This window comes from Grus americana, chromosome 3 (genome assembly GCF_028858705.1).
Source record: "Grus americana isolate bGruAme1 chromosome 3, bGruAme1.mat, whole genome shotgun sequence".
Lineage (NCBI taxonomy): Eukaryota > Metazoa > Chordata > Aves > Gruiformes > Gruidae > Grus > Grus americana.
This window is the reverse complement of record NC_072854.1, coordinates 84,113,905-84,125,891: the sequence shown is the minus strand read 5'-3', so window position 1 is coordinate 84,125,891 and position 11,987 is coordinate 84,113,905. Positions and strand designations below refer to the sequence as shown.

Here is an 11,987-nt window from a genome sequence, read left to right as displayed (position 1 = left end):
ATACCACATGCATAAGCACTATAATTGAATTTCTTGGATTTAAAACTGCAGGTTTCAAGTGACATATTCTTACTTGCTCTGGTGTGTTGTGCTAGTATGTAGGACACACACGTCAGTGTTAATTTCTTTTGATACAACTGTTAAAGCAGTGAATTGTCTGCATTGGTTGGCTGTGTTCATATGATCACATCGCTTAACTTGCTGACTCTTTTACAACACAAACATTCAAAGAAGTGTTTGTCACAGTAAGTTCAGTAATTTTTAATAAAATTAAGAATTTGCTTCAATTTTGTCTAAGCCTAAAACAAATTAAATGGTGTTAAATTGGACACCACAGTCTGTATCATGTAGTTTGTGGCCTGCCTGAATAATATTGTCCTGTTAAAAGTGCACATTAGTGTCAGAAATCGTACGACTCACAGGAAATGCATACTTCTAAAATAAATCAATCTCCTCTTATTTTTAATTTCAAAGTGACCTTCTTTTCTTGAATTAGATGTGTCAAGTGTTAAGAAAAAGTCTCTCGGAGGCAAGTGCTGTGCACTGAACGAAATGGGAAGTGCCAGGTTTCAGGGACTCAGAGAAAGCCTGCAGCCATTGCAGAGCGGAAGCAGGCCCAGGCTCTGAAGGTCGGCCAAAGCCAGTTCCCATCCTTTTTCAGCAGTGAACGCTAATCTTGCAAACTGTCATGAACCAGTTCTTAGCTGTAGGAATTTGTTTCTGTGAAAGCTATAATTAATTTAATAAATGAAGATTTTTTTCCAATTTAAAAACAAACTTTTTGCATCACCATATAATCAGTAGGTTTCATCCTGAAAGACTCCAGTGTTTAATTGTGGCTTCACGTATTTTTGTTAAACAGCATACTGGATTCAACAGCAAGGATGCCCCAGAAGCTTTGTGACATGGAAGCTGATGTTAAAGAAACAAGTCACTTTTATTCTGGTATCTGCCTACAAAGTTCATTTGAATTTGTTTTCAAGACAAAGGGATCTTGAAATATCAGTCAGAATCACTAACTACATATTTCTCAACAAAATGTGCAAAACCAAAATAATGTGTGTGCCTGTGTGTCAAACAACAATTATTCTCATGTTGTATACCCAAAAAGGAACATCATTGCAATCCCTCATTTCTAAATCTTACATGCAAATTCCAGAAAGACTGGTTAAAAGTGTTTTATGGAGTTTATGTGGAAAATAAGGAGGAAACGAAGCTGGTATTAATACTCCAAACTGGATAGGGGTGGTTTAAAACCCGAATACAAATTGTAGCCGCTGTACCTGCCCCTCCCACCATCACCAGCCTGCTCAGCCTCTGGCCTCGATTGTTGTGGCATTTGAGAGAATTTTACCAGAACCTTCATCAAGATCCCCATTGCAGAGTAGCAATACTCACAATCTGCGGAACTGAAAACCTGGCTTTTAAGAATACAGAATTAGTATTTTTAAAGGGTTATTTCTTGGGTTATAATTTTTCTTAGTTATAACTGAATATTGATATGGTCAATTTATTTTATGACAAAACTGTGGCCTGTAAAGAAATGAGGTAGAGCAACAGAATAGCAAGAAGTCCGGGAGAAAAACCAAAAACTAAACCAAAAACTTTCATTAAGGAAACAACAGCTTAATCCCATTTTGAAGTGGGTGTAATTAACTCAGGGATTAATAAAAAGACTCCATAACAAAGACCTCAAATGCTACCAAAACCAGCTTGTTTCCATTCTGAATCTCTCTTTTTATTTGTAAAGACTGGCATTACAATTGAAAAGGACTCAAAATGGAGTGATGTACACATCATTGGTGTTTCATGATGCAACTGATGGAGTCCCTGAATGGATATTGCTTCAGCTTTGCTTTTAAAAAATAATTTAACAAGAAAATCTTCAACTCCACTATTGATCACAGGTGGCAGAAATGAAAGGAAAAAAAAAAAAAAAAAAGAAACCAAAACTACTGTCAAATTCATAACATATACATTGTTGGCTGATGACGCTTGTTCCAGATGTACAATAAAGCCCACAACACTTTATTACTATGGATATAATTATTGTGAATGTTTTTTCATGTTGATCAACTTGCTTCTGAAGGTTTTTTGATTGTTTTAAACTTGCATAATAAACATGCAATGAAACATTTCTTGTTAAAGTGTTTTTTGCAGTCGTCTTGTTTTCATACAAAGATTTCATAAAGTTGCAGTGTTGTATCAGAGCATTACCAAAATAAGAGCAAAAGCCAAAGAGGAAGGTAAATGTGAAATGAACTCGATGAGAATAACCTAATCTTGTCCTGAGACACTCCAGTCTTATCAAAAAGATGTGCACAATCAAATCCCTTCCTCCCAAACCCACCAAAACCACAAAATAAATATTAACTTGGAAGAAAGAGAAGACATAAAGAAAAAAAAAAAATGATGTCATCATGCACTCATCTTCTGCATAGCTCAACCCACATATAGTAAGGCACTATTTCCCCACAACTTAGTGTCCACAACAATCTTTTACAGTGCTCTGCGAACTACATATAGTTACTTCCAGGATGATGAAATAAACAGATTGAATGAGTGTTGCTACCATGTCACCCCATGTGTGATCTTATAGACAAGGGCATCATCTGGCAGTTTCAGAAATAAGCTGTCTCAAGTCTCTTCTTATGTGTGCATGTTATGTATAGGGATATCATTTGTGTGTGCAAGTGGTTGGTTTGTTTTCCAGAGTTGCTGTTGCTTTTCATTGTTCTTTACTCCAGTGTTCTCAAAGCAAATACACAAGAAAATAAAAGCGCAGTTGGGTCATTAAAAACAGAGCTTTGGTGCTCCAAAAAGCACACAGCTTTGGGGATTTAAGAAATCTCTTGGACATTCCCAAAAGAGTTGGGAAGTACATGGACATATTTTCATCTGGAAATCCTCATCTCGGCTTAGTTGAGCTGGTCTTCATATTGTTTTCGGAAGCAGTCACCAGCAGGGAAAAACTCCCAGCATCGTTCTTGATACATTTTCCATACATAGGATTCCTGAAACACAATTCAAATAATTTAACTTGAGTCAATGAGAAAGCACCTACCATGACTTTTTTTTTTTTCTCTTTTATTTATATACTGCTTCACTTTTTGATTCTGTGCATATCAGGTTGTTGTATATCAATCTACAAAATCATGTTAATGATTTTGATCACTTTACAGTAGCTTTTAGATTTTTTGTCACCTAGTCAAAAAGCATTAGAGAAACACACAGAAGAGTACCAGGTAGTTTAGTTCTTATTGCACATCCAGGAGCACTGTAAAGCTCAATTAAAGCTGGTCATGAGACAAATACCAAGGTAAGCAGAATATTTTCTGTCATAGAAATTTGACTGAATTTCTGCATCAGTCATTTCAAAACATGCCTACACACAACACCTGCTCTCACAGGCTTCATTTTAAATATATGCTCAAGTTCTTTTGTATGGACTTACCCGGGAATGTAGACATAAAAGATTATATATAGATAATGGTAAAGGACAAAGACTATTTAAAAAAGATTCAACAGGGAGAAATGAAGAGTGCTGATTTCACAAGATGCCTAAATGTTCTGTTTTTCGTTATTTCTGTTTATAGCCTGTATTTTTATTTTGCAGAAGTAAAAATTTAAGAATAATAGGTCAGACTACAACATAGGAATAGAAAGTACTACAGAATTGATACTCAGTCTAACATTAAGCAACCAAAGTCCTAAGAATTGTTTAGAAGAATGAGAATTAAGTTACATACCATATGGGGAGCTATTCGTTAGAATACTCTTAGTTTTGCCAAGCTTGAATTATTTGTATTTTTGAATCAGTCTTATTTAGTACCTGTTCACATTCAGAGTTGTTTGACCTACCTGTCCTGTATGCTCTGTTTCATCTTTGTTAATAAGATACATCAGAAAAAACCTACAAGCAAAGAAACAGGTATTACAAATACAATATTTGGAAACATTAGGCAACCCACAGAGGGATGGATATTTTTCAGCACGTACAGTGATAATGCTGTTCATGGATTTACAAGTTCCAGAGTTCTGTTTATGATAATATTCCCAGACACATTAAATATACTTTCCTGACACTGCTGACTTTCACTCATTGTTCAATGAATAGTATGCTAAATTGCAAGAGATTCAGTTTGATTTACAGTAAATAGCAACTCAGTTCAAATGAAGATTTTTCTAAGCTTTCTAATCTGAAAATTATAATAGACATTTTTCTTGCCAACGAAAACCAAATGGGAAGTAGACAAAGAATAGTCATTGGAACTCTATTTTTCCCCTGCCCGCAATGAATAAGAAACGTTGAAGATGATTAAAAGATTTCTCTTACTAATAATATAGGTTGGGAATATTTTACTAGCGTGTGTAAGTCAAGATCAACATGAGCAGAAAAGAACTTGTGATTTTAAAAATACATTAGTCTTTGGGTTTTGAGATATTTGACAGACATTAGGTGATGATTTCAAAATTTCACTCATAATAGACATTCTCTCCAAACATATGTAAAAATATAAAATATTATCATGCACAAAAATATCAAAAAACATTTCCTTAGGATGATGCACTTAGAGTAAGCATGCTATAGTATATTATTCTTGTAGTACTTTGTAGGCAGGAACAAAATCCCACATGATGGTGCTTTTAATGTATTTTGTTTGCACCACCTGTTTTTCAGGTGAAAGTTCTTCACAGGGATGTTTGACTTTACAGTCTCATTATTTTGTGCACAGACAGTGCTAGTTTACAGACACAAAGTCACAATCCATCCATTGCTTCATACTGACAGCACGAGTATAAAATACTCTTTGGCACTAGATTTTCATAGGTATTTGACAGGAGAGGAACAGTATGATACAGTGATTGTGGACCTGATAAATGGTTTTCTTTCCAGATTTAAAAAGACTGAGTTTAGTGGTCACTGATGCTCTGCTTGGATTTTCCAAAGGTGGACCTGATGCCCTTGGTCTGATCCCTCCCTGCTCTAGCTCCTTGTTCCAGTTCCCCTACCTCCCTTTGTCCCAGGTTCTTTTAGTCAGCCTCAGCACTCCACTCAAAATACTTTGTCCAATGTAAGTTTTCCCTCTTTTGCCTTACTCCTTTGCTTGTCCGCTCTCTCCATTAGTCTCCAGGCCACGTCATACTGTTCCTCTGTACCTTATACAACACATTCAATTTTACAACGCCTCCACAACCACATACTAAGTTTCTGGTTTCTGTCTCCGAGCTCATACAAACTTTATGTGTCACAACCAAGCTGGAAACCAGGTAATGAAGTTTGGTCATTCCTTGCTCCCATTGCCACAGAATTATATATTCAGGCAGTGTGAGTGCACATCAAAGCCAAACAGTACTGACTCTTACTTATGTGAGAGCTAATCAGGTACTTGCAGAGGCTGCAAGGGTCATGAGTTAGTGAGGAGTTCATTTTTACTGTACTCACAAATAATTGGCCAAGTTGTGCTCCTGTAGTGTGTGTGTTTCAAAGCCATGGGGCACTGTATCAAAGTAGTCATTTCCTATTCCACAGATAAAGCACTTTGTCTAAAAGAAAGAATACAAAGCACTTCAACACTATATATAACCCTGCTCCCCTTTAAGAAAAGGCCAATAAAAATGTAACAATTTTCTTGAAAATGGCAATGCATCATGTATAATATGTGCTGAACAGAACGGCTTTTCTTTTAATGATTGGGACTGGATACCTCAGCCAAAACCACTTGAATAGACGTTTAACTGCCATCAGAACAGCTTCTTACTGTTTAAAAAACCCCATAAATCTTTGACAGCTGTAAGTGAACAGGTATCAGGAGGAAGAATGGCATACAATGGTCAAAGCTGATTTTCTTCCCTTTTAACACTGTAAGTAGCACTCACTGTAACATATGGCAATATTTACCTCAATGCCTGTTGTGCTTGTTCTGCCGAAACTGAATATGCTTGAAATTTAGATTACAAAACACAGTAGATTTGCAACACTTTTCTGAGTGCTCATAGTCATACTTAAATGAAAGAAAAGAAAGCCAAGTACAGGTGGTAGAAATTACATCTGAGATGAACTGTAACATGACTTTGTTAACACCTTGTGTTAGAAACCTCTAATCTGAAGATCCAAAAGACTTAAATAGCCACAGGCACGTAATTCATTATAATATACAGCAATGTGCAAAGATTTTTCTTGTTTACAAAACCGAAGATACAGGGATTAGTGTAAACTTTGAAAAGTCATGAGAAAATTTTGTCTGAATTTTTGTTAACTTATCACTGATAGCAAAAAATTGGCCACAATTGATCTGTAGGTATTAAAAAAATCCATAATAGGAATTGGTGAACAAATCTAAAATATGCTTAGAGCACAATATCAGTTTAGACAACCTGGGTTTGTCCCCCATGCAAAGAGACATGCAAGGTAGCAGCTAGCACCTGTCAAACATAGCATAACTCTTTCACAGGAGGCGGCAAAGACTGGTAAATGTTATTCATAATCTGGATGCTAGCAGTCTTCTCTTCATAAAATTGTCTAAAAATAATTTTATTGGGTACTAACAGAACTACTTAAGTAAGTTCTTATATTTTAATAGATACAAAGAAAGTCAATAAAAAAAATAATCTGAGTTATTATTTCCACCTAATGAACTGAGATGCGAGAGTAGAATCTCATCCAAGACATTGTATGATATTGGACCGTGTACAAAACTGTATTTTCCTCTTAGTTTAAAAAACTATCCACTAGCTAGATCACATTTTGATTGAAAACAGATATTCATGAAACCTGAAAACAGGGTATGGTTCAGCAAATGGATGTTCTTACCTCCATGTCTTCCTTAACTTGCTCTTGCTGATCTCTCAACTCGCCAAAAGCATCAATAATTAAACCTAGGGTTTAAGTTAAAATGATAGTTAATGTTCAAGAACAGAACTGTGACAAAGAATGTTTGGAAATCCAAGGATAACTCTGACAAAGAATATTAAACGAGAATCTTGTGCATAAATAATACAAGCCAATATATATTCCAAAGACCACAAAAACAACTCAATACACAAAGAAAAATGAGCAAGTCAAAGAAAATGGCTACCAGTAACATGGCTGGCAGTACCATTTGGAATTATAAAATGGGACAAGCAGACTTTGGTTTTATTCACAGTGTTCTAATCCTGACTCAGTACATGAAGAAGCATGTGGTTTTACAGTGATGGAGGCTTTACTACAGAAAGAACACTACGTTTACAGAGTTCAGGGATTTATTGCATGGAAAGTGCAGAGAGAGATGCTCTGTGCATCCTCTCTCATTATGGTTGTCATGTAGTACAAGGTTCCACTGTCAGAGCTCTACAGAAGAGGTCATTTCAGGGAGATACAGAAAAAAGAAGAACCACCACAACAGGCTCTACGGTTCAGATTATAAATTCTTTATGATTTTCCCTTTGCTTACACCAATACAAATAAGGACTAACTCCACAATCATTATTGACACTACCGTGCTGTAAAACTGATGAATAACAGATGAGAATCATAGAATTGTTTAGGTTGGAAAAGACCTTTAAGATCATCAAGTCCAACCGTTAACCTAGCACTGCCAAGTCCAACCACTAAACCATGTCTCTAAGCACCACATATATGCATCTTTTAAATACCTCCAGGAATGGTGACTCCAACACTTCCCTGGCAGCCTGTTCATGTGATTGTGCTTGACATTCATTCAATGCTTGACAACCCTTTCAGTGAAGAAATTTTTCCTAATATCCAATCTAAACCTCCCCTGGTGCACCTTGAGGCCACTACCTCTTGTCTTATTGCTTGTTACTTGGGAGAAGAGACCAACCCCACCTTGTTGCAACCTCCTTTCAGGTAGTTGTAGATAGAGATAAGGTCTCCCTCTCAGCCTCCTTTTCTCCAGGCTAAACAACCCCAGTTCCCTCAGTCGTTCCTCATAAGACTTGTGCTCTAGACCCTTCATCAGTTTTGTTGCTCTTCTTTCGACATGCTCCAGGACCTCAATGTCTTTCTTGCAGTGAGGGGCCCAAAACTGAACACAGTATTTGAGGTGCGGCCTCACCAGTGCTGCGGCCTCACCAGTGCTGCGTACAGGGGCACAATCACTTCCCTAGTCCTGATGGCCACACTATTTCTGATACAAGCCAGGATGCTGTGGGCCTTCTTGGCCACCTGAGCACACTGCTGGCTCATATTCAGCTGGTTATTGACCAATACCTCTTCAGCCACTCAGAAAATGAAGAAACAAACAGTAAGAGATATGCTACCTCATATGAGATTTTGCACCCTCCCCAAGCCCTTCAAAAAACTTGTTGCTTGAGTAAGAGTTATAAACAATTTGCCACAAGCTCAGAGTCACCTTCTAAACTTCCTTGTAGGAAGTTAGAAAGCATCCTGTCAAAATCTTCATAAGTTAGCTAACTGTTTGCTGACAGAAAGCAATAAGGTATCACTGTTTGTAACAGCAACTGGACCTACCAAAAATCATTACACGTTTTTTCCAAAATCAAGAATATACTTCTGTTAATTTGTGCAGACTTTAATAAGAGATGATCTTTGGGGCATTCTTGAAAATCTTTTGAAGGTATGATATGTAAACAGATGGGGGTTTTAAGTACTTTGTGTAATAACATTCAATATCATTAATACAAACATAATAGAAAAAAAACTGACTTCCCAAATTTCAGTATCCACTATCCAGATTACAACAGTGAGCCACACTATTAGTCAAATAGTTTCACTCAAATTCAGAAGCTAACCTGATGGCAGCTGATTTTCCATTGTCAGTAACCAGGATATACTAAAGCTATTTCATACCAAGCACTTTTCTTCATTCTTTGACATTGTTCAAGTAAGGAGGCATCACATCAAAAAGAGGTTTTTATGTAAGAAAAGATTAAATCTCTTAAAGCTATGTTCCAATTTTCACACCACTACCACCAATCTGAAGATTTGCCAGTCAAGAACATCAGATTCTGGCAGGGGGAATACTGACGGCACCCGCTACTGATTTTGTCTACATAAGCTCACAAAGGGTGAGTTATACTGAAAGACAATTTTAAGGTATGCAACAAGATTTCTAATTACGTCTCTTGCTGATCATTTACAGGAGGCTTTCAGAAAGGGCAATGAGAAGATAGAAACTGTAGTGACACCAGTATTCTCACAGCAAAGAGGGTTTTTTGTTTCCACTGATGCAGTTAGAGCCTGTTGATTTTACAGAGACTAGGATAAAAGCCAGGTGGGTGTGATTTACTATATAAATCTGTGCTTCATGATCTGCCCTGGTGTCCTGGTTGAATCTTAGGTGTGTGATCACCATAGCATTAAGATCTTTGTACTGCTAAAATAAGGCTTTCAGTCTTACCATGGGTTACAAGCATATACCTTGAATAATTGCAAGCAGGATAACAATCACAAAGAAGAAGAAAGTGATGTCAAAGATAATCCGGTAGATTTCATATTCGTCTCCTGCTGGATCCTCTATTTCGTCACCAATGCCTCCACCCGCCCGCACTCCAACATACATGTGAAACATGTAGCACTAGAAAACACAAAACAAAGCGATACAAAGTTTGTCTGCAGCTAAAAGTAAAAATATCCATTGTTGTAAATTCAGTAACTGTCAGAACTGGTCTATGGTCAGGCAACTACACTATGTCAAGTTATTTTTTTCTCCCCTTTGAGGTTATGCACATTTTTGAGGGAGGTGAAATGCTGCTGTGCAGCTGAAGCTGCAGTATTTCATGTTCTGTCATTATGTAGCAGTTCAAAAAGATTCAACTACCTTAAGTCCAGCAGCACATGACAATCGTTTCAGTAATGTGCAAATAAATACCATTACCACCACAGCCACCTCCTTTTCCATTTTCCTAGCTCAAAATTGAATGACTTTCCTCATCTTTGCTGTTTTAAACACAAATTAAAAGAAAACCTCAACCAACCAACCAAAACCTTTTGAGAATGTTTGTGCAGAGGACAGGCTAATGATGGAACAAAATTGAGACTAATACCGTGAAACTATGATCTGAAAAGTAGTATAATAGGTCTCTTGGTACAGTTATGTGGGATACTGACAATGAAAAATTTCCAGTTTATCATGCTATAATTTAATAGAAAATTATGATATCACTCTCAGACATCTGGAGCAGGGGACTGGTTCTTTTTCCTTAAGGAGCTTTTCAAGCCACAGGTCCAGATTTCTCACTCCCTATCAAAATGTAGTGATGACAACAACAATAACTAACTCCTAAAACCTAACCATACAAAACAGCCATTCTTCTATTTCTATGCCACACTTACCCCCCAAATCCTTTATGTAAGAAATTGATACAGTAACACACAATTGAGTGACCAATGGCTGAAAAACGTAACAATTTTTAGAGATAGCTTTTATTTCACCATTGAAAGTCAATCATTAACTTTATGAGTGAATGTAGTGTTAATTATCTAAAAAGTTTTAAGTTATTTTTCTATTTCTAAAAATAAAAATATATTCTCTGTACTTTTCTTTTTTCTTTTTTTTTTTTAACATCACATTGCAAGTCTTACAGCTTTTACAAAAGACAATCCTGATTTTATAGCATGTCGCATGTTATTCTAACTCATTCCTGTACAATATTATAGCCTTTTTGTAAGTGTATTTTCAGAGAATTACAGAGCAGGTCAGATCAGAAGGGACTTTGGGAGGTCTCTGGTCGAAATCCTGCTCCAAGCAGGGTTCACTGTAAGCTCAAAGTTGCTCTGGGCTTTATCCAGTCAGGCCATTACAACCTCCGAAGGATAGAGACGGCACAACCTCTCTGAGCAACCTGATCCACTGCTTGGCTCTCCTCAGTCAGAACACCTTTTTCCACTTTATGTTCATGGTCTCCTGCCATGCATTGTCGTAAAGAGCCTGGATTTGTCTTCCCGATAACTTCTCTGCAGGCACTGGGGAGCTGCTCTTACGCTCCCTTGCACCCTGAAGCTTTCTCTTCTGCAGGCCCAACAAGTCCAATTCTCTGAGCCTCTCCTCCCAGGGCAAGTGCTCAAGCACCTGACAATTTAAGAGCCCTTCACTGATTTATGCTCCAGTTTATCAACGTCCTTCTTGTACTGAATGTCCCAAACTGGACAAAAATACAGACATACTAGTCTGCCTCCACAGTTTATCTAATAATTGGGCTTTTAAATGGTGTCAGTTCCCTAGTAGTGATTCATATTGCATAACATACTGAAATATATTTAACTTTGTTGTACATGATCACTTTTAGAAGGATATTAACAGCAACGCATCTTAGAAATTCTTTGTGATTTAAGCTCTACCTACCGTTCACAACCGCAAAGCCTGACACTGTCTCAGTAAGAGCAAAATAATTTTCAGTGATTCTGAGCACGGGAGAGATTTCAGCAACAGATTTGCCAGTTGAAGCTAATCATGGCAATTCATGCTAAAGGAAACTGATGGATTTCCAAGCTTAAACAAGCATTTCAGTACCTGAATTACTTAGGAAAGTCCTTGCCTGTAACTGACTCTCCTCCTGAATGGCCTGTAGAATGCCAAGATTCAGAAGTACTGCCCTTGAACTGACTTGGCTCAGCTTCACAGCTTGTAGTTGTTTTTCATTTTTGAGACACTATAGCAAAGAATACCATCATATTTCTTTTATTCATTTATAGATATGTTTAACATACACAGGGTATATCTAGTTGTTAGATATACGTGTTCATTATATTTATTCCTTTGCCTTCAATTTATAGTCCTTCCTGTTGCTGGCTGATGATACGACTGTATGAACAGGAATTACAAGAAATTTAAGAAAAAATTTGGAAAGCAAAATAAGACTTACTGTTAGCATATCATCACATTTCATGTCCGGCATATCACCATCTTCACTCTTGTTGTAGAACTTGCGGAAAAAATTGAATGCCACTACTGTATACAAGTATACTACTACTGCCAGTAATCCCACTGTTAAGACAAGCTGGAAGACAAAATTATTGAGTG

The 11,987-nt window shown here is 37.0% G+C and overlaps 1 protein-coding gene across 7 annotated transcripts in view; it reads right to left on the bottom strand.

Annotated features, from left to right (window-relative positions):
* Positions 1-250: 250 nt before the first annotated feature.
* Positions 251-11,987, bottom strand: part of RYR2 (ryanodine receptor 2) — a 428,642-nt gene continuing 416,905 nt past the window's right edge. For 6 of the 7 annotated variants that reach the window (XM_054819177.1, XM_054819181.1, XM_054819182.1 and 3 more), the window contains 6 exons: positions 11,830-11,964; positions 9,386-9,542; positions 6,815-6,879; positions 5,447-5,547; positions 3,862-3,913; positions 251-3,014 (listed from right to left, as the gene is read on the bottom strand). In XM_054819177.1, coding sequence (XP_054675152.1) covers positions 2,919-3,014; positions 3,862-3,913; positions 5,447-5,547; positions 6,815-6,879; positions 9,386-9,542; positions 11,830-11,964 — 606 coding nt within the window. In that variant the 3' untranslated portion in view covers positions 251-2,918. The remainder of the gene's footprint in view (positions 3,015-3,861; positions 3,914-5,446; positions 5,548-6,814; positions 6,880-9,385; positions 9,543-11,829; positions 11,965-11,987) is intronic. The other variant, XM_054819184.1, reaches the window with a different exon arrangement.